We start from the raw sequence: 23020 nt of genomic DNA on the forward strand, positions 1-23020 counted from the left end.
ATTTCAGCGGAGGAAGCAGGAGACTACGTTAAGCTCTTGATATCGGGGTGAACTGCATCACCTATATAGTGGAGTTTTTTTCACTTTTATTCTTTTTTTGCACTCGGCCTTCCAGCTCTACAGAATTCGGATTCTTATTGAAGATATTATCGGTGCATTACTTCGTCTAGATTTATGGACTCACTCCTCTTAAATCTACTTCTGTATTATTATGCTTCTCTGTTTTGATGCTCTGACTGGGTTAGAGTTTTTTTCATTTTATTAATGCTATTTCCACATCTTGTTTTTGTCTTTTTTTTCTTCTTCTCAATGAAATATTTGGGAAAGGGAAGGGAAAAGAGAAAAGGTAAATGAATCACATGTAAATGAGTAACATGAATATGAATCACATGAAAATGAATAAATGAATTAAAATATAAATAAAATACTTTTATTAACCTATAAAGCACTAAACGGTTTCGCACCACAGTATCTAAGCGACCTTTTGGTTTTCTATGATCCGCCACGCCTACATAGATCAAAAGATGCAGGCTATCTGACGGTACCTCGAATAGTGAAGGCTACAGCAGGGGGAAGAGCTTTCTCTTATAGAGCCCCACAGTTATGGAACAGTCTTCCAATTAGTGTTCGGGACTCAGACACAGTCTCAGTGTTTAAGTCCAGGATTAAAACGTATTTGTTTACTCAAGCCTACCCTGACTAGACTTTCTGTTACGCTAAGCACAGTCCTAATAATCTCTTCTCTCCCTCTCTCCTTCTGACGAGCCACACACGATTTTATGGAGATACTAGAGATCCTGATCCTCTCTGCTCTCCGGACCTGCCTGATCCGTTTCAAATGTCCTGCCTCTGGATGGAGCTCTCATCTACTCCAATTCCAGACTGCTTGGACTACGGCTGGTTCTAAGGCCATACAGACTTCATATAAAACCATAATGAACTTTTTCACACTATCTGTTGTTACCCAGATGAGGATGGGTTCCCTACTGAGTCTGGTTCCTCTCAAGGTTTCTTCCTCTTAACATCTAAGAATTTTTCCTCATCACCGGCACCACCGGCTCGCTCAATTGGGATAAATTCGCACTTTTAATTTGCTGTATACCGTGTTTATATATTTCTGTTAAGCTGCTTTGAGACAATGTCTATTGTAAAAAGCGCTATATAAATAAAATATAATTGTATTGAAATTTAATTGAATAATTTTGCCTTAACTTATTATTTGCATGGATTACTGTAATTTTATATCTGTAATATCCTGTTGAGTTTAAATTGTTTATTTTTAATATGTTTACAGCGTTGAGCAGACTCCTTTATCCAGGGCGACTTTTGGCTGCATTTACTCTGCAGGTCTTGACGACCCGTTTACATCTTCTTTTAAAAGTGACCCATATCCGATATCTGCATTTACACTATACACTTCGTGAAACAACCCGAGGTAGACGTCACCTGAATCTTAGGCCGAAAAGGAACTAAAAATGCTGCAACGGACACAGACGAAAATATAATACAAGCTTTTGTTTTCCACACAGTATTTAAAGATCAGCAAAACACCGGACTCTTACGCGGAGAAAAAAGAAGAGAGCCCTTGTCGAGAGTTGTGTTTTCGTGGTTGGTGTCCACTTGAGTTGACGTCATTCGCCACTGTCGCTTTTTCAATGACATACGACTCGCATTGACAGGGGAATATCCGATCTGTCTGATCACATGGCAGGCACAAATGCATGTATCCAATTCAAATCAAATTTATTTCCACGTATGAATGAGGCCTGAAACGGAAGAATGACAATAATGAAACTGTGAAAGATGGTGGAAGGTCGTCAGTGGTCTGTGTTCCCCAGAGAGAAAAAAGTAAGTAAGTATGAGACTGATAAATTTACAGTGAAGTCCATTGGGCTGCTTCTGTAAAGCAGATCTGGCAACCCTTTTCATACTGACTCCATTTTTATTTAAAAATCAAAATATTCCATATTTTTTTTACCTTTTAAGTTCAATGACATTAACTTCTCATTTTAATTGATAATTTCTATATTTTGAGATCATTCGCACCGTTTCCCTGCTGCATTTAAACCCTGCATCACACACAGTGTATTTAGTTTGTGTCTGAGCTGCAGTTTGTGTGATTAGTTACAGTGTTGTAGTAAATTTCACAGTAATTTTAGACACATTGCAGTCGCATCAAGTCACGTTTTGTGCTGCAGCTTCTCACATACGTACATCTGACCCAAAGACTCTGTGACAGATCATCAGTGTGCAGTGAAAAGAAACAATCTTCCTCCTCAGGACATTGATGATGAACCTAAAACCTCTGCTTCAGTCTCACTATTAGAGAATGTGTCTTACTGAGGAGCAGGTCATGTGACTCTCAGAGAGATGATCTTACCACAGTATCTCCAGGTTACAGAGAGGATTCTCCAGTACAGCAGAGAGACTCTTCACTCCAGAGTCTCCTAGATTATTCAGAGACAGATACAGTTTTCTCAGGTGTGAGGGGTTTGATCTCAGAGCTGAAGTCAGAGGAGCGCAGCCTTCACCTGAGACACCACAACCACGCAACCTGCAGAGACACAATGACACACTCTTCATCAACACTTTTTCATTACTTTAAAGATGATGTGTGGGATTTTATTATTCAGAATGACATGAGGATTTAATACCATCTGTTTATTCTAATTAACAATGTACCTCATTTATAAAACTGGATATGAACGGGTTTGTGTGTAAATCGTGTGTACGAGCGTTTACACAAGAAATTTGGTGTTCATGAAAATCCTGTTCATTCGTATTCTACTCGTGCTCCTGAGTGTGTGTACATTTATACATAAGAAGAAGTCTTTATTTATCACATATACATTACAGCACAGTCAAATTCTTTTCTTCACATTTCCCAGCTTGAGCCCCAGACTAACGAATGTAAACCTTGACTTGATCAACTTCAAATTATAAAATTTGCATGGATTAATGAAAATTTATATAGTATATATTGTAATTTTATATAATATCCAGTTGAGTTTAAACTGTTTATGTTTAACATGTTTACAGCGTTTATCTGACTCCTTTATCCAGAGAGACTTACAGAAGTTCTTTGGAGTTTCTATCAAAAACACATCCTCATGCTAGTTCACTAGATCAGGGACTAAGAGCACCACTGACAACATTTGTGAAAACCAGATGTTTTATATTATTGGCGTTTATTAAAGAATATAAAAAAGTGAGCCAATACAAACTCATAAATGAAGACAAATAAAACTAATCATTAAAGTGTCTCACAACATTGTAACTAACCACACAAACTGCAGTTCAGACACAAACTAAATACACTGTGTGTGATGCAGGGTTTAAATGCAGCAGGGAAACGGTGCAAATGATCTCAAAATATAGAATTTATCAATTAAAATGAGAAGTCAATGTCATAGAACTAAACACAATGAGACACTTCACTCCTGATAAATTTATAGTGAAGTCCATTTAGCTGCTTCTGTAAAACAGATCTGGCAACCCTCTTTATAGTAATTCCATTTTTAATTACAAATCATTTATTGAAAGTTTTACACATAAAATGTATTGATGTGTTAAGTTCTATAACATTAACTTCTCATTTTAATTGATAAATTCTATATTTTGAGATCATTTGCACCGTTTCCCTGCTGCATTTAAACCCTGCATCACACACAGTGTATTTAGTTTGTGTCTGAGCTGCAGTTTGTGTGATTAGTTACAGTGTTGTAGTAAATTTCACAGTAATTTTAGACACATTGCAGTCGCATCAAGTCACGTTTTGTGCTGCAGCTTCTCACATATTTACATCTGACCCAAAGACTCTGTGACAGATCATCAGTGTGCAGTGAAAAGAAACAATCTCCCTCCTCAGGACATTGATGATGAACCTAAAACCTCTGCTTCAGTCTCACTATTAGAGAATGTGTCTTACTGAGGAGCAGGTCATGTGACTCTCAGAGAGATGAACTTACTCCAGTATCTCCAGTTTACAGAGAGGATTCTCCAGTACAGCAGAGACACTCTTCACTCCTGAGTCTCCTAGATTATTATGAGACAGATCCAGTTCTCTCAGGTGTGAGGGGTTTGATCTCAGAGCTGAAGTCAGAGCAGCACAGCCTTCATCTGAGATATCACACCTACTCAGCCTGCAGAGACACAATGACACACTCTTCATCAACACATTTTCATCTTGGTTTAAAACTTACCGTAAAGATGATGTGTGTTATGTTGGACTGTCTCCCTTCTCTTGTCCAATCACAAGATATTATTAACAGGGATGCACCGAAATGAAAATTCTTAGCCGAAGCCGAAGCCGAAGATGTTTTTTCGTGTTTTTTTCCATATATTTTTTTCACCATTGCATAAATTCAATAATCAAAATGTGCTTTTTACTATTTTGTCTTGCTTTTCAAAGAAAAAAATAAATTACAAAAACTACAATTTCAAGACATTTATTTAACACTGAACTTTTTTTTCCATTCCAATATAACTTTAAATAAATAAATGAGTAAAATATTTTGATGTGGTCATCTTTGAGCCCCTTGAATAGCCGATGTTAGGCCTATAACTGACTGCTGAAAGAATGGAACACTCTGTAGCCTACAACAAAAAGTGCATTAAAAAGTGCATTAAAAAGAATGCAGAAACTGGTTCTATTGGGTTCTATAGGGCTGATTATATTGGGGATATATACCGCTCGCGTCCCTGTACACCTCGCCGAGTATTAGAGTAGATATAGTAGAGTTAGATACGTTGTTAATGTTCTGTTCCTTGATAGATTTAGTTAGTTTAAACTATAGATTAGTTCATTTAGTCCCTTTGCCTGTCTTGAGCTTTTTGGATTATGATTTGGATGTGTCTGCCTGTCCTTAAATAAATACGTCTTTACCTGCTTCCGTACTCTACTCCCTTACGTCTCGCGACGTGACAGAATTCTCCGGAACAGAAACAAAAAAGTAAACATCCGAAGAGCTCGTGCGTCGTGCACGTAGCTCGTGCATGTGCGCGCCCCCTCATCGAGGTCGTGACATTCGCAGGTCTCACTCTGGTTGCGTCATCAAACACGCCATTGTTCGGTCAAATTTATTCGGCATTTTCACTTATTAATTTCACTATAATTTCGGTTGCCAAACATTCGGTGCATCCCTAATTATTAATACTGAACAATTATGGTGTAAAACTACTGCTGCTTTATGTTAAAAGTAACGAGTCAGGGTTTATAAATCTCTGTTTAAATGTATTTTTATACACATGTCTAAGTGCATTTAATTATTACTTTACTGCACAAGTGATATGTTTAATGACTAATATATTTGTTCTGTATGTTGTACTGATTTAACTGAAAAAACAGAACTGTACACAACTATTAACTGCAGCTTTTAGTGAGGGACTGTGTCTCTCAGAGAGATGATCTTACCTCAGATTTTTTACTTTACACTGAGGATTCTCCAGTAGAGCAGAGAGACGCTTCACTCCTGAGTCTCCTAGATCACTCCCAGTCAGATCCAGTGTATCCACAGTCAGATGCAGTTCTCTCAGATTGGAGGTTTCTGAACTGAGCACTGAGTCCAGAGCTCTCCAACCACGTTCTTGAATTGTATCACACCTGATACTGAAGGAAATAATACATAATGAACGAACAGTAATGCAAATTATCAAACAAGTCCTCAAAGCTTTCACTGCAACTTCTCAGTTTCAAAAGCACAAACATCAGTTAGACAAAAGTCCCACACAGTCAGAGCTGTTCAGATTCGGCTTGGTGGGAGTTTTCAGCTGCGTACATCATCACACACACATTGTATAAACATGGAGTATAAGATCCGGGACACCAAATGGGAAAGCAAGAGTCTGATCTAAAATGTTATTAATAGGAGAAAAGAAAGAGTCTAAAGTGTCATGAAGAGTTAGATTGATCTGAACAGCTAAGACATTTGATTTGTTCTCTTAACACTAACAGTAGAACAGTTCTATTCAGATTTACTTACATTGCTTTTCTGGATGCTGCAATCACAGGCATCACGTTCACAAGAATCTGATCTCTTATTTTATCTGTAGAGAAATATTTACTCAGGTCAAATTCCTCCAGCTCCTCTGCTGATGTCAGTAAGACAAACACCAGAGCAGACCACTGTGAAGAAGAGAGTTCACTTTGTGTTCCAGATTTCAGGTAGCGTTGGATTTCCTCCACTAGAGAATTGTCCCCCAGTTCATTCAGACAGTGGAACAGATTGATGGCTTTCTCTGTAGGGGGATCTCCACTGATCTTCCTCTTAATGTATTGTACTGTGTTACTCTTTCCTGTCTGGGAGCTACTTCCTGTATGTGTTACTAAGGCATGTAAGAGCTTCTGATTGGACTCCAGTGAGAGACCCAGAAGAAAGCGGAGGAAAAGATCCAGATGTCCAGTCTCACTCTTTAAGGCCTGATCTACAGCACTCTCGTGGACATCTGAAATTGTCTTAAAGTCCCGACTCTGTTCAAGAACATTTCTCTTTTCCTTCATGAATGTCAGATGCACATACAAAGCTGCGAGATGCTCCTGAATGCTCAGATGAACAAAGCTGTACACTTTACTCTGGTGAAGCCCAAACTCTTCTCTGAAGATCTGAGTACACACACCTGAGTACACTGCTGCTTCTCTCACATCAATGCCACACTCTCTCAGGTCTTCCTCATAGAAGATCAGGTTGCCTTTCATCAGCTGCTGAAAAGCCAGTCGTCCCAGTTTGAGAAGCATTTCTTCATCACTCTCCTGCTTCTTCGAGTACTTTTCTCTTATGATGTTTGTATGAATGATGAGGAAGTGTGTGTACATTTGAGTCAGAGTCTTGGGCATCTCTCCACTCTCTGCTTCATCCAACATTCTCTCTAGAACAGTGGCTGAAATCCAGCAGAAGACTGGGATGTGGCACATGATGTAGAGGCTTCTTAATGACTTCAGGTGTGTGATGATGTTATTGGCCAGGCTCTGATCACTGATCCTCTTCCTGAAGTACTCCTCCTTCTGTGGGTCATTGAACCCTCGTACCTCTGTGACTCGATGGACACACTCAGAGGGGATTTGATCAGCTGCTGCTGGTCGGGAGGTGATCCAGATGAGAGCAGAAGGAAGCAGATTCCCTTTGATCAGGTTTATCAGCAGCACATGCACTGATGCTGATTCAGTTACATCACACACTCTCTCTGTGTTCTGGAAATCCAGAGGAAAACGACACTCGTCCAATCCGTCAAAAATGAACAGAACCTTTTCCAAACTGGACATTTCTGTTTCTTTTGTCTCCTTAAAACAGACATGAAGGAGATCCATCAGACTCAGTTTCTGGTCCTTCATCAAATTCAGCTCTCTGAAAGGAAGTGGAAATATGAGCTGGACGTCCTGATTTACTTTCCCTTCAGCCCAGTCCAGAATGAACTTCTGCACAGAAACTGTTTTTCCGATGCCAGCGACTCCCTTTGTCAGCACAGTTCTGATGGGTTTGTCTTGATCAGATAAGGGCTTAAAGATGTCATTGCATTTGATTGGTGTTTCCTCTGTTGTTTTTCTCCTGGATGCTGCCTCGATCTGTCTCACCTCATGTTCTTTATTGACGTCTCCACCGTCTCCCTCTGTGATGTAGAGCTCTGTGTAGATCTCATTCAGGAGTGTTCGGTTTTCCAGGTTTATCATCACTCCATTTAAACACTGAAACTTCTTCACCAGATTTAATTTGAACTTTTTCTGGAATTCATTTACAGCAGCAGGTTCTGGGTCGTGTCTGTGACAGGGTGAAGAAGGAAGACATGGTGAGACATGGGGTCCAATTATTAGAGTTTAAGATGACACTTTTTTCTGACTGTTACCACAGATAACCGTTCTTTATGATGTTCTCACTGTGTATTTGCCTTATTCTACAGTATGTGTTCTATAATCTAATCACTCTGCAGGAAATAACAGCAGAGATGTTTATAATACCAGCGCGTCAGTGTCACAGTCATGTTGTTGGGTTTGATCTTACCCTGTAGCTGTGATGATGTTCTTTTCTCTTCTGTCTCCTGACTTCTGTACAACACTGGGAATAAAAACTGTAGCTGTTAAAGACAATAACTTTCATCATTTTAATACTGGAGTCTAAAATTTAGCCCTAATTTTACAAAAATAATTGTAGTAAGGGCATTAATATTTATAAAACACACTGCTAAATACATCATCACCAACATTGTGGACCTGGAGAAAAAATGTGTCCGTTTTAATTTGAAGTTTTCTAGATTTTATCTTTATTTACATCTAGATGTGATAAATATCTAAGAACATTGCACCTTAAGACATTAAGACAAAGACACCTTAAGAAATCTTAAAACATTTTGATCTTCATAAAGTTCTGTAGTATCACGAAGAAACTATAATATAAATCAAAACAGCTGCTAATGATTGTGTAGCACAGACATTAACTGTGACTTTAACTATGAGAACTATGGGATGTTACCTGTGTACAGATGAGTCTTTATTTCTAAAGTTCAGAGGAGGAGCCATAGACGCATCACTCTTCATGGAGACACAGCTGGGTTCTGGTGAGTCTGATCTCGTTCTCTGTAGTTTACTGTACAACATTATAAAAAGTCATCGTTTACATCGTATACAGCATTTACAGATATTGACTGACTTGTTAATTTGAGTTAATTTGCTCTAATAATGAACAGTGGAATGTACAGTCTTTATTGGTTGTTTTAATTATTTTGTTATTACTATTACTTTTATTGTCACATCAAGATACATGTACTTCCATATTATGTAGGGCTGCAGCTAACGATTATTTTTTTGATTAATCGGATGGGGGCAAACTTTCAGGTTACTGAAAAACGAATGTGTTCCATTTCATACGATATTACATTTCTAAAATACACTAGACCAGTGGTTCTAAAACATTTGTGAGCTCTGGTCCCCTAGCATATTTCGAACAATCCACAAGACCCCCTCACTCCACAACAATTATAGGCTATAAGATTTTATTTTTTTACATTTTATTGTTGGTGTGACATTTAATTTGAATCTCTGAATTATCCTTTGTTTATTTTATCCATCAATGCGACACTTGAACTTGTCTACCACTCATAGGTTTTTGCAAATTATCATTTCATTTGTAAATAAATTTAAAAGAAATCCATCAATGAACGATCATCAGCTCAGCTAATGTGATATTTCCGAATAACCAAATTAATCAAAACATCTCATTTGAAGATGTTTTGATACAATTTAAAATATATACATATATATATATATATATATATATATATATATATATATATATATACACACATATATATACACACACACACACACACATATATACACACACACACACACACACATATACACACACACAATATTATTTAAACATTTTTAAAACTTTCCTACAGACCCCCTGCAATTACTCCACTGACCACTAGGGGTCCGCGGACCCCCGGTTGAGAAACACTGCACTGTTCAGAGTGCATAGTGTAAGTGTATAGTACTTTATTTGGGACACAACTTTAGTATTTACTCTCCGAAGCGTGTTTTCGGAACAGAAGTAACACAATGAGCAGATGTTCAGCGCTCAGACCAACGGATCCATAATTAGACTCTGACAACGATTTTCATAATCGATTATTATCGATTAGTTGTTGCGGCTCTAATATCATGTGAAACAGTGAACTGCACATTTATTGATATTTATTACTCTAAAATGTTCAGTGAAAGTATTGTAGCAGCATTAGAGTCTAATTAAATTATAGCATAAAGCGATAAATATCAGAATGCTGCTAATGACCCTGGACTGGATAAAAGAATGTGTAACACGGCCTTTCTCTCTGCAGTGACTTTAACTATGAGAATTATGGGATGTTACCTGTGTACAGATGTGGATTCTTTATTTCTAAAGTACAACGGAGGACCCATAGACGCATCACTCTTCATGGAGACACAGCTGGGTTGTCTTGGGTCTGATCTCTTTCTCTGTAGTTTACTGCACAACATTATAGAAAGTTCTTTATATACACTATTTACAGATTCTGACTGACTTGTTAATGTGCTCTAATAATGAACAGTGGAATGTACAGTCTTTATTGGTTATTAAAATTATTTTGTTAGCCGTTACTAGGGCTGTACATTTAATCGAATATCGATCGCGATTACGACTTTGAGTGCCCACGATTAAATGAACATGATCGACTGTGATACTGACGTTTAAAGTTCATCCTCCGCGCATAGAAAACTCTGCTGCAGATCAAATCAAGCGCTTCCTACACTTACAGCCAATCACATAGCACGGCGCAGGGATGACGTCATTTTGTAATGAAAAAAGCCCGAAACAGAGTTAGGATTTTAGCCTTCGAGCTGCCAGCTTCGCTTCGAGCTCCAGCGCTTGCACGAGGGGAAATCATGATGCTAAATGGCACTACAGAGGTTGTTGGGGACATTAAACCTCATCACGCTGAACAGGAAAAAACTTTGCATATAAACTCAGGGCTTTACAGTGCGACCATTTCACTCGCATCTGCGACTGAAAAGTACTTTGTGCGACTGTGAATAAATATTTATTCGCACCGGTGCGAGTGACCTGTTCGAAGTTGTATAATACAATCGGGATAAAAACTACAGGAAGTCCAAAATGCATCTACAAATATAGATAAAAAAAAAAATGCATATTATGATAACTTTATAAAATATAAATAAAATGAGAAATTAAATACTGTTTCATTACTATGGGTTGCATTTAACATCAATTTGACATTAAGTTTAGTTCACTATTTCCTTAGAAAGCTATTAGCCTTTTTCCTAATATGGATCATGCTTGTGTTAGTCTACTTAATTAGCACTCTTTATTGTTTAAGATATTTAAAAATATTTATGCTTGTTTATTTATCAATTAACCAACAGTATTTCCCATTGCTATTATTTTAACTCAATTAACAGTGACCATGAGCAGAGAGCTTACATTTCACTGTTTATGACCTCCTGATTAAAGCTTAAATAAAAAGATCGGTATCTGGACCGGTTTCGGCTGTAAAAATCCTGATCGGAGCGTCCCTGATGAACACCGTTAAACTAAAGCGCTCTGCATCTGACGGGTAAATGAACTCACCCAATCGCATCCTGTATGAGATTATTCAGATATCTACACAATACACACAGAGCAGTTCGAGAACTGACTCCAGCCTAGAACCAGGACAGTGGAAATGTCTAACAGTGTAGCTTTAAATATATTTAAGAGGAGCAGACTTCAAACACTGAACATTGAAGTTTATTGTATTTGTTTACAAGGTGAACAGGTTAACGGTTGTTTTTTGCAGACAGTCTGTAAAATAAACTAAAAATATTACATTTAGTTTATCAGAAGATAAATTAACGTGTCATGAATAACATTATGATTCTAAATTCCGTCATAATTGACCAGCTCAAGTTTTCTCATGCCTACTCGTGTGTTATATTGTGGCACATTAGTGTTACCATCTCTAAAAAATAATAATAATAAAATAAAAAACTTCAACTGTGCTCCTAAATGTTTGTAATTAGGTTCACAAGTGCTCCTAAAAGAAACTGTCTTGTGTCTCTCCTCCTGTAAACACTGTTACTGACTTTTCTCCATTCGCCTGAATTGTTTTCATTTGGTTGCATATTGTTATATTTGATGAATGTTTTCATTTGGTTGATGGCATTTTTATTTTTACTTATCCAATATTTTGGGTACGATTTTTTAAATATTTTGCTTCTACGAGATGATGCACTTTAAGGATCAGTCTAATTTGATGCAAAGATTTGTACATGAGCAGGAATGTAGCACAACATGGAGGTGAAAGCAGCGGTCTGTTTATTTAAATGTGAAAGTGCAATAAAAATATGTTGTCCCTAAAATCAATCAATAATCGTGATAAATAATCGAGATCTCAATATTGAGCAAAATAATCAGGATTATCATTTTGGCCATAATCGTGCAGTCCTAGCCGTTACTATTTCTTTTATTGTCACATCAAGATACATTTAGCATAAACCGATAAATATCAGAATGCTGCTAATGACCCTGGACTGGATAAAAGAATGTGTAACACGGCCTTTCTCTCTGCAGGGACTTTAACTATGAGAACTATGAGATCTTACCTGTGTACAGATGATGAGTCTCTATTTCTAAAGTTCCAAGGAGGATCCATAGACTCATCACTCTTCATGGAGACACAGCTGGGTTCTGGTGAGTGTGATCTCTTTCTCTGTAGTTTACTGTACAACATTATAGAGAGGGCATGAGACAGTTTACTTAATTAATGCTTACTTTATAGTCCACAGCCTTGTTCCATTTGGCCTGCGTGAACTTGTATAAAATAACACTGAAACGGCTCGTAGTGCACTACTGCTCAACATTTTCAAACTGTCCAGAATTCACAGCAGATATCCAAAGTGTAGCCGTCTGAAGGTCGTTACCATAAACCTTTGTACGAGTGCACTGGAGTTTCTATCACGGTTTGGCTTGACCACAGTCTGAAATGAGGGTTAAATAAACACCTGTGTGCTGCACTTGATGTACAGTATCTCACAAAAGTGAGTACACCCCTCACGTTTGTAAATATTTGATTATATCTTTTCATGTGACGACACTGAAGAAATGACACTTTGCTACAATGTAAAGTAGTGAGTGTACAGCTTGCGTAACAGTGTAAATTTGCCGTCCCCTCAAAATAACTCAACACACACCCATTAATGTCTAAACCGCTGGCAACAAAAGTGAGTTGTTGGACATTTTCACTTAGGGGTGTACTCACTTTTGTTGCCAGCGGTAGCAATCAATCAAAGGATACAACCCGAGGTAGACGTCACCTGAATCTTAGGCCAAAAAGGAACTGAAAATGCTGCAACGGACGCAGATGAAAATATAATACAAGCTTTTGTTTTCCACACCGTATTTAAAGATAAGCAAAACACCGGTCTCTTAAGCGGAGAAAAAAGAAGAGAGCCCTTGTCGAGAGTTGTGTTTTCGTGGTTGGTGTCCACTTGAGTTGACGTCATTCGCCACTGTCACTTTTTCAATGACGTACGACTCACATTGTCAGGGGAATATCCGATCTGTCTGATTACACGGCAGACGCAAATGCACGTATCCGATTCAAATCAGATTTATTTCCACGTGTGAATGAGGCCTGAAACGGATCTGAGAATCCTGGAACTGTGAAAGATGGTGGAAGGTCGTCAGTGGTCTGTGTTCCCCAGAGGGGAAAAAGTAAGTAAGTGTGAGACTGATAAATTTACAGTGAGGTCCATTGGGCTGCTTCTGTAAGCAGATCTGACAACCCTCTTCATAGTGACTCCATTTTTATTTAAAAATCAAATGTTCCATTTTTTTTTACCTTTTCAGTTCTATGACATTAACTTCTCATTTTAATTGATAAATTCTATATTTTGAGATCATTTGCACCGTTTCCCTGCTGCATTTAAACCCTGCATCACACACAGTGTATTTAGTTTGTGTCTGAGCTGCAGTTTGTGTGATTAGTTACAGTGTTGTAGGAAATTTCACAGTAATTTTAGACACATTGCAGTCACATCAAGTCACGTTTTGTGCTGCAGCTTCTCACATACGTACATCTGACCCAAAGACTCTGTGACAGATCATCAGTGTGCAGTGAAAAGAAACAATCTTCCTCCTCAGGACATTGATGATGAACCTAAAACCTCTGCTTCAGTCTCACTATTAGAGAATGTGTCTTACTGAGGAGCAGGTCATGTGACTCTCAGAGAGATGATCTTACCACAGTATCTCCAGTTTACAGTGAGGATTCTCCAGTACAGCAGAGAGACTCTTCACTCCTGAGTCTCCTAGTTTATTATGAGACAGATTCAGTTCTCTCAGGTGTGAGGGGTTTGATCTCAGAGCTGAAGTCAGAGCAGCACAGCCTTCATCTGAGATATCACACCTACTCAGCCTGCAGAGACACAATGACACACTCATCATCAACACATTTTCATTACTTTAAAGATGATGCGTGGGATTTTATTATTCAGAATGACATGAGGATTTAATATCATCTGTTTATTCTAATTAACAATGTGCCTCATTTATAAAACTGGATATGAACGGGTTTGTGTGTAAATCGTTTGTACGAGCGTTTACACAAGAAATTTGGTGTTCATGAAAATCCTGTTCATTCGTATTCTACTCGTGCTCCTGAGTGTGTGTACATTTATACATAAGAAGAAGTCTTTATTTATCACAGATACATTACAGCACAGTCAAATTCTTTTCTTCACATTTCCCAGCTTGAGCCCCAGACTAACGAATGTAAACCTTGACTTGATCAACTTCAAATCATATCATTTGTATGGATTAATGAAAATGTATATACTATATATTGTAATTTTATATAATATCCAGTTGAGTTTAAATAGTTTATTTTTAACATGTTTACAGCGTTTATCAGACTCCTTTATCCAGAGAGACTTATAGAAGTTCTTTGGAGTTTCTATCAAAAACACATCCTCATGCTAGTTCACTAGATCAGGGACTAAGAGCACCACTGAGAACATTTGTGGAAACCAGATGTTATATATTATTGGAGAGTATTAAAGAATATAAAAAAGTGAGCCAATACAAACCCATAAATTAAGACAAATAAAACTAATCATTAAAGCGAGTACGAAGAAAATCAGACTTTCAGAGACTTTTGTAAATCCGGTGGAAAATTCGTGCTGGGTTTGACTCACGCAAACATTTACACACAACTTTACTAAAAGATCGATAAATGACCCCAAAGTCATTAAAATAATACTTTGGGTGTTGATAGGTCTAAAGGAGTGAAAACAACTGGAGAGGTTAGAGAACAACTGTGAAAGATGGTGGAAGGTCGTCAGTGGTCTGTGTTCCCCAGAGGGAAAAAAGTAAGTAAGTATGAGACTGATAAATTTACAGTGAAGTCCATTGGGCTGCTTCTGTAAAGCAGATCTGGCAACCCTTTTCATAGTAACTCCATTTTAATTACAAATTATTTATTGAAAGAATCAAATTATAATTACAAATTATTTATTAAAATGTATTGACGTGTTAAGTTCTATGACATTAACTTCTCATTTTAATTGATAAATTCTATATTTTGAGATCATTTGCACCGTTTCCCTGCTGCATTTAAACCCTGCATCACACACAGTGTATTTAGTTTGTGTCTGAGCTGCAGTTTGTGTGATTAGTTACAGTGTTGTAGTAAATTTCACAGTAATTTTAGACACATTGCAGTCGCATCAAGTCACGTTTTGTGCTGCAGCTTCTCACATACGTACATCTGACCCAAAGACTCTGTGACAGATCATCAGTGTGCAGTGAAAAGAAACAATCTTCCTCCTCAGGACATTGATGATGAACCTAAAACCTCTGCTTCAGTCTCACTATTAGAGAATGTGTCTTACTGAGGAGCAGGTCATGTGACTCTCAGAGAGATGATCTTACCTCAGTATCTCCAGTTTACAGAGAGGATTCTCCAGTACAGCAGAGAGACTCTTCACTCCTGAGTCTCCTAGTTTATTATGAGACAGATTCAGTTCTCTCAGGTGTGAGGGGTTTGATCTCAGAGCTGAAGTCAGAGCAGCACAGCCTTCATCTGAGATATCACACCTACTCAGCCTGCAGAGACACAATGACACACTCATCATCAACACATTTTCATCACATTAAAGATGATGTGTGGGATTTTATTATTCAGAATGACATGAGGATTTAATATCATCTGTTTATTCTAATTAACAATGTGCCTCATTTATAAAACTGGATATGAACGGGTTTGTGTGTAAATCGTTTGTACGAGCGTTTACACAAGAAATTTGGTGTTCATGAAAATCCTGTTCATTCGTATTCTACTCGTGCTCCTGAGTGTGTGTACATTTATACATAAGAAGTCGTCTTTATCACATATACATTACAGCACAGTCAAATTCTTTTCTTCACATTTCCCAGCTTGTTAGGAAGTACCACCAAAAGTACACGATACTCGCTACCAAAGTTGATACCACAGTGTGGTGTTAAAAAAATTAAATAAATAATAAAAATAAACTCTCCTGGAGGACATCCTCCTCTGGCTGATACTGGCAAAGAGAGGGAGAGAAAGAGAGGGAGAGAGAGAGGTGTGTGTGTGTGTGTGGGGGGGGGTTTAGTTATCAAACACTGTCCGACAGTGAGTGGAGGTGCACCCCTAAACACGCGCGCGCACGCACACACACACGCGTGCATGCACACAGACACACACACCTTATACTCTGAATACAAGCATTAGTTTAAATTCACTGATATGGTGGCAGGACAAAAAGATTTATTAAAAGCATGAACGTGTGAATAATTATTAGTGACATGAGGCTACATTTAGCTGACAGGACACGGGCTGAATGGCGATGCATGGTGGTCCATTCGGAGGTAGTTTATAACACTGCAATGTGTTAGCGTCGTTAACAGATAACGGGCTATCGCAAACATTACATGGAGCATGACGTCAGCTGGTTTCAGGACCACGATCCCAACTGCCTCAACAAATATAACGGAGGACAGTCTTTCAGGTGCTTCGCCAAATTCCAGGTGTTTCCTCGCTTTGTTTGAAATGAACGATAGCATCGCTTACACATCGGCAACGATACTGGCTTTCCTCTCTTTTCCTTTCAACGAGGCGGGGCGGAGCTAAACTTGTTAAGCTAATCTTCTGTAGTTTTTCCCGTGTGCTTGTAGGTGTTCTTCTTCTTCTTTACCACTTGTGGAACGACTAAAACACTTGCGCGTTTTTGCTGCCCCCATCAGGTCCGGAAGAATCGCAGCCTCTGTACTTTCGTTACATACAGTATCAACGTTACTGCAGAAAAATAAGTACCGTCAAGTTTTAAAAATGTTGGTACTGACTTGGTACCTAAGTATCGGTTCTCGTGACATCCCTAGTCTGATTACATGGCAGACACAAATGCACGTATCCGATTCATATCAGATTTATTTCCATGTATGAATCGGAATCGGAGACACTTGAAGCATGTAGTGTAAATGCGGCCATAGAAGTGCTCTGGAGTTTCTATCAAAAACACATCCTCATGCTAGTTCACTAGATCAGGGACTAAGAGCACCACTGACAACAAGTAAGAAGTCGTCTTTATTTATCACATATACATTACAGCACAGTCAAATTCTTTTCTTCACATTTCCCAGCTTGTTAGGAAGTTGGAGTCAGAGCGCAGGATCAGACATGATACAGCGCCCCCTGGAGCAGATAGGGTTAAGGGCCTTGCTCAAGGGCCCAACCTTCTGATCAGTAACCCATAGACTTAACCATTATAATGATAAATCCTGGATACAGTTATGTACATCAGCCTCGTTCAGCTGGTAGAGGAGGAGGAGGTGTTGGTCTCATCCATAGTCAAAATCTAGGCGTCACACACAAACCTAGTCATAAATTTAATTATTTTAAAATTTTTATACCGGTATAACTTATGTAGCCACAAAAAATAAGTAAATTCCTCTAATTATTATTTACAGACCCCCAGGGCCATATACTGAATTTCTTAGTGAATTTGCAGACTTTCTCTCAGACCTGGTTGTGTCTGTAGATAAAGCATTAATCGTCTGTGATTTTAATATTCATTTTGATAACCCAGAAGACCCTCTGAGAACAGCGGTTGTGTCCATCTTAGATTCAGTAGGGGATAATCAGAACGTAATCGGACCTACTCATAATGGCGGTCACACTCTTGACCTCATACTAACAGACGGATTAAATAGAGAAAATATTGTAATTTTTCCGCAGTCTGAAGTTGTCTCAGACCATTATCTTATCTCGTTCATAATACGTATTGATCATAATATTTCCACCTCGCCTCGCTACCGCGTAAAACCTACTTTCACATCAACTACTGAACCGAGCTTCATAAACAACCTCCCAGAGACATCAATTAAATTTCGATCACCGTCTGATCCGATAGAACTCGATAGAACAGGCGACTGAATGCTTAGAGTCAACACTCCGCTACACGCTAGATAGAGTGTCTCCACTCAAAAGAAAATTAGAAAAAAAACTAGCACCCTGGTACAACGATCAAACGCGAACCTTAAAACAGACCACTCGACAATTAGATGTGAAATACAGGCTATTAAATTAAAACTAGACAGTATTATAACTAACCCTGTAGATTATAATGTAGCAATATCAGATAAATGTTTAGAATGTTTTACTCCCCTTAGAGAGACTGAACTAGCTTCATTAATCTCTTCAGCAAATTCATCAACTTGTATACTAGATCCTGTACCTACATGTTTGTTTAAACAGATTTGTCCTGGAGTAATTGAACTGCTTTTAAATATAATCAATTCTCCCCTTAGCACTGGCTATGTACCTAAATCACTTAAATTAGCAGTTATTAAACCCCTGATTAAAAAACCTGACCTTGACCCCTCTCAACTGTCCAGCTATAGACCAATATCACATCTCCCCTTCATCTCCAAGATCTTAGAAAAGGTTGTAGCACAGCAGCTATGCTCGTACCTACATCGGAACAACATTCATGAAGTGTATCAGTCAGGATTTAGACCTCATCATAGTACAGAGACAGTGCTGGTTAAAGTAGTAAATGACCTTCTACTGACCTCTGATCAGGGTTGATCACCCTGATCTTATCCACACTGCATTGGCTCCAAGTGAAATCTCACATTGTTTATAAAATAATTTTCTGAATTCGAATTCGGAGTTCGATGGAGTAAGACACGAAGTTGGAGGCTGCAGCTGATTTCGATTAAAATTGTAATTAATTAGCGCTTTTTGGTCATATAATATATTTTGACTTATTCTACTTCTTTTCCTTGTTTGCCCTTTTAACTTTGTGGCTCTTTCACCCACACTTTCACCCAGTTGTCCTCTGAATCATTCAGATGTTTATTGGCAAACTTCAGACGGGCATGTATATGTGCTTTCTTGAGCAGGGGGACCTTGCGGGCGCTGGAGACTTGTGTAGGTCTACAATCTTGTCCCTGACATCCTTGGAGAGCTCTTTGGTCTTGGCCATGGTGGAGAGTTTGGAATCTGATTGATTGATTGCTTCTGTGGACAGGTGTCTTTTATACAGGTAACGAGCTGAGATTAGGAGCACTCCCTTTAAGAGTGTGCTCCTAATCTCAGCTCGTTACCTGTATAAAAGACACCTGGGAGCCAGAAATCTTTCTGATTGAGAGGGGTCAAATACTTATTCCCCTCATTAAAATGCAAATCAATTTATAACATTTTTGACATGCGTTTTTCTGGATTTTCTTGTTGTTATTCTGTCTCTCACTGTTCAAATAAATCTACCATTAAAATTATAGACTGATCATTTCTTTGTCAGTGGGCAAACGTACAAAATCAGCAGGGGATCAAATACTTTTTCCCCTCACTGTACATATAACGGTGTCCAGAAGGACTTTATTTCAGCGGAGGAAGCAGGAGACTACGTTAAACTCTTGATATCGGGGTGAACTGCATCACCTATATAGTGGAGGATTTCTTTACTTTTCTTTTATTCTTTTTTTGCACTCGGCCTTCCAGCTCTACAGAATTCAGATTCTTATTGAAGATATTGTCGATGCATTACTTCGTCTAGATTTAAGGACTCACTCCTCTAAAATCTACTTCTGTATTAATGTGCTTCTCTGTTTTGAGGCTCTGACTGGGTTAGAGTTTCTGTTTATTTAATTTTATTAGTGTTATTTCCAAAACTTTAGATGCTACACTGTTATATTATTAGTTACAAGTCTTTAAAAGGTAAGGACATTGTATTTGTTAAAGTGCGCAGACTGTTTATCAGATTTGAAGTCAGTAGGGGACTTTTCTCTTACTGGAATTTTTTTTGTTTAGGTAATTTAGTTGGTTAGTTCGGCTTACTCTTTGAGGTGTTTTCACATTGTGGACAACTCTTGGTGGGAAACACTGCTGTCTCCCTTTGTTTTATGGAGACGTTGTGTGTGTTGGGGGGGAAGGGGGTCCCACTCCGGCTGGGACAGGCACACCTTTAAGATTTATTTGTTGGAACGTCAGAGGTAATCCTGTCAAGAGATCTAAGGTTTTTACATATTTGAAACGTCTTCCACTCAAACTTTAATTTGAAAGTAGGAGGGGTCGCTATTTCAATTGACAAAAGGTTACAGTTTTCGTCCACTAACGTTATCGCTGATGCAAACGGTAGATATATTATAGTTGCTGGTACTCTAATGCAAATACAGGTATTGTATACGCTCCTAACTTAGATTAATTGTTTATTTATTTATTTATTTTAAAAATGGCATCCCTTTATTGTATACTTTATGGAGTTACAGACACTTCCCACTAAAAATTTTGTGCCTGTTCTTGGGTTTTATAATATTTATATAACCAGCGACAGTTATTGAGTAGCCATGATGAGCCGAGGGGCGGGCGGGGGGTTGTGGTTTGTTTTTCTCTTTTTTTTCTTCTTCTCAATGAAATATTTGGGAAAGGGAATGGAAAAGAGAAAAGGTAAATCAATCACATGAAAATGAATAAATAAATTAAAATATAAATAAAATACTTTTATTAACCTATAAAGCACTAAACGATCTCGCGCCACAGTATCTACGTGACCTTTTGGTTTTCTATGATCCGCCACGCCTACTTAGATCAAAAGATGCAGGCTATCTGACGGTCCCTCGAATAGTGAAGGCTACAGCAGGGGGAAGAGCTTTCTCTTATAGAGCCCCACAGTTATGGAACAGTCTTCCTATTAGTGTTCGGGACTCAGACACAGTCTCAGTGTTTAAGTCTAGGATTAAAACGTATTTGTTTACTCAAGCCTACCCTGACTAGACTTTCTGTTACGCTAAGCACAGTCCTAACAATCTCTTCTCTCCCTCTCTCCTTCTGCCGAGCCTCACACGATTTTATGGAGATACTAGAGATCCCGATCCTCTCTGCTCTCCGGACCTGCCTGATCCGTTTCGGATGTCCTGCCTCTGGATGGAGCTCTCATCTACTCCAATTCCAGACTGCTTGGACTACGGCTGGTTCTAAGGCCATACAGACTTCATATAAATCCATAATGAACTTTTTCACACTATCTGTTGTTCCCCAGATGAGGACGGGTTCCTTCTGAGTCGGGTTCCTCTCAAGGTTTCTTCCTCTTAACATCTAAGAATTTTTCCTCACCACCGCCACGCTCAACTGGGATAAATTCACACTTTTAATATCTGTAAACCGTGTTTATATATTTCTGTAAAGCTGCTTTGAGACAATTTCTATTGTAAAAAGCGCTATATAAACAAAATTGAAGTGAATAATTTTGCCTTAACTTATAATTTGCATGGATTACTGTAATTGTATATCTTGAATATCCTGTTGAGTTTAAATTGTTTATTTTTAACATGTTTACAGCGTTTAGCAGACTCCTTTATCCAGAGCGACTTTTGGCTGCATTTACTCTGCAGGTCTTGACGACCCGCTTACATCTTCTTTTAAAAGTGACCCAGATCCAATAGCTGCATTTACACTATACACTTCGTGAAACAACCCGAGGTAGACGTCACCTGAATCTTAGGCCGAAAAGGAACTAAAAATGCTGCAACGGATGCAGACGAAAATATAATACAAGCCTTTGTTTTCCACACCGTATTTAAAGATCAGCAAAACACCGGTCTCTTAAGTGGAGAAAAAAGAAGAGAGCCCTTGTCGAGAGTTGTGTTTTCATGATTGGTCTCCACCTGAGTTGACGTCATTCGCCACTGTCGCTTTTTCAATGATGTACGACTTGTATTGACAGGGGAATATCCGATCTGTCTGATTACATGGCAGACACAAATGCATGTATCCAATTCAAATCATATTTATTTCCACGTATGAATGAGGACTGAAACGGATCTGAGAATCCTGGAACTGTGAAAGATGGTGGAAGGTCGTCAGTGGTCTGTGTTCCCCAGAGGGAAAAAATAAGTAAGTATGAGACTGATAAATTTACAGTGAAGTCCATTGGGCTGATTCTCTAAAGCAGATCTGGCAACCCTTTTCATAGTGACTCCATTTTTATTTAAAAATCAAATGTTCCTTTTTTTTTTTACCTTTTCAGTTCTGAGACATTAACTTTTCATTTTAATTTATAAATTCTATATTTTGAGATCATTCGCACCGCTTCCCTGCTGCATTTAAACCCTGCATCACACACAGTGTATTTAGTTTGTGTCTGAGCTGCAGTTTGGGTGATTAGTTACAGTGTTGTAGTAAATTTCACAGTAATTTTAGACACATTGCAGTCGCATCAAGTCACGTTTTGTGCTGCAGCTTCTCACATACGTACATCTGACCCAAAGACTCTGTGACAGATCATCAGTGTGCAGTGAAAAGAAACAATCTTCCTCCTCAGGACATTGATGATGAACCTAAAACCTCTGCTTCAGTCTCACTATTAGAGAATGTGTCTTACTGAGGAGCAGGTCATGTGACTCTCAGAGAGATGATCTTACCACAGTATCTCCAGTTTACAGAGAGGATTCTCCAGTACAGCAGAGAGACTCTTCACTCCTGAGACTCCTAGTTTATTATCAGACAGATTCAGTTCTCTCAGGTGTGAGGGGTTTGATCTCAGAGCTGAAGTCAGAGCAGCACAGCCTTCATTTGAGACACCACACTCACGCAACCTGCAGACACAATGACACACTCTTCATCAACACATTTTCATCTTGGTTTAAAACTTACTGTAAAGATGATGTGTGTTATGTTGGACTGTCTCCCTTCTCTTGTCCAATCACAAGATATTATTAACAGGGATACACCGAAATGAAAATTCTTGGCCGAAGCCGAATACATCTTTGAGCCCCTTGAATAGCCGATGTTAGGCCTATAACTGACTGCTGAAAGAATTTAACACTCTGTAGCCTACAACCAAAAAGTGCATTAAAAAGTGCATTGACAAGAGTGCAGAAAATGGTTCTATTGGGTTCTATACGCTGATTATATTGGGGATATATACCGCTCGCGTCCCTGTACACCTCGCCGAGTATTAGAGTAGATATAGTAGAGTTAGATACGTTGTTAATGT

The 23020-nt window shown here is 38.5% G+C and overlaps 1 protein-coding gene across 50 annotated transcripts in view; it reads right to left on the minus strand.

Annotated features, from left to right (window-relative positions):
• Positions 1-23020, minus strand: part of LOC100526730 (uncharacterized) — a 192078-nt gene that overhangs the window by 132601 nt on the left and 36457 nt on the right. For 36 of the 50 annotated variants that reach the window (XM_053684655.1, XM_053684673.1, XM_053684674.1 and 33 more), the window contains 11 exons: positions 22446-22619; positions 15438-15611; positions 13750-13923; positions 12110-12226; positions 9861-9977; positions 8460-8573; positions 7992-8045; positions 5982-7751; positions 5414-5608; positions 3969-4142; positions 2381-2554 (listed from right to left, as the gene is read on the minus strand). In XM_053684655.1, the coding sequence (XP_053540630.1) occupies positions 2381-2554; positions 3969-4142; positions 5414-5608; positions 5982-7751; positions 7992-8045; positions 8460-8573; positions 9861-9977; positions 12110-12226; positions 13750-13923; positions 15438-15611; positions 22446-22619 (3237 nt within the window). The remainder of the gene's footprint in view (positions 1-2380; positions 2555-3968; positions 4143-5413; positions 5609-5981; positions 7752-7991; positions 8046-8459; positions 8574-9860; positions 9978-12109; positions 12227-13749; positions 13924-15437; positions 15612-22445; positions 22620-23020) is intronic. The other 14 variants (XM_053684702.1, XM_053684699.1, XM_053684695.1 and 11 more) reach the window with 11 other exon arrangements.

This window comes from Ictalurus punctatus, chromosome 12 (assembly GCF_001660625.3).
Source record: "Ictalurus punctatus breed USDA103 chromosome 12, Coco_2.0, whole genome shotgun sequence".
In the NCBI taxonomy this organism is placed as follows: Eukaryota; Metazoa; Chordata; class Actinopteri; order Siluriformes; family Ictaluridae; genus Ictalurus; species Ictalurus punctatus.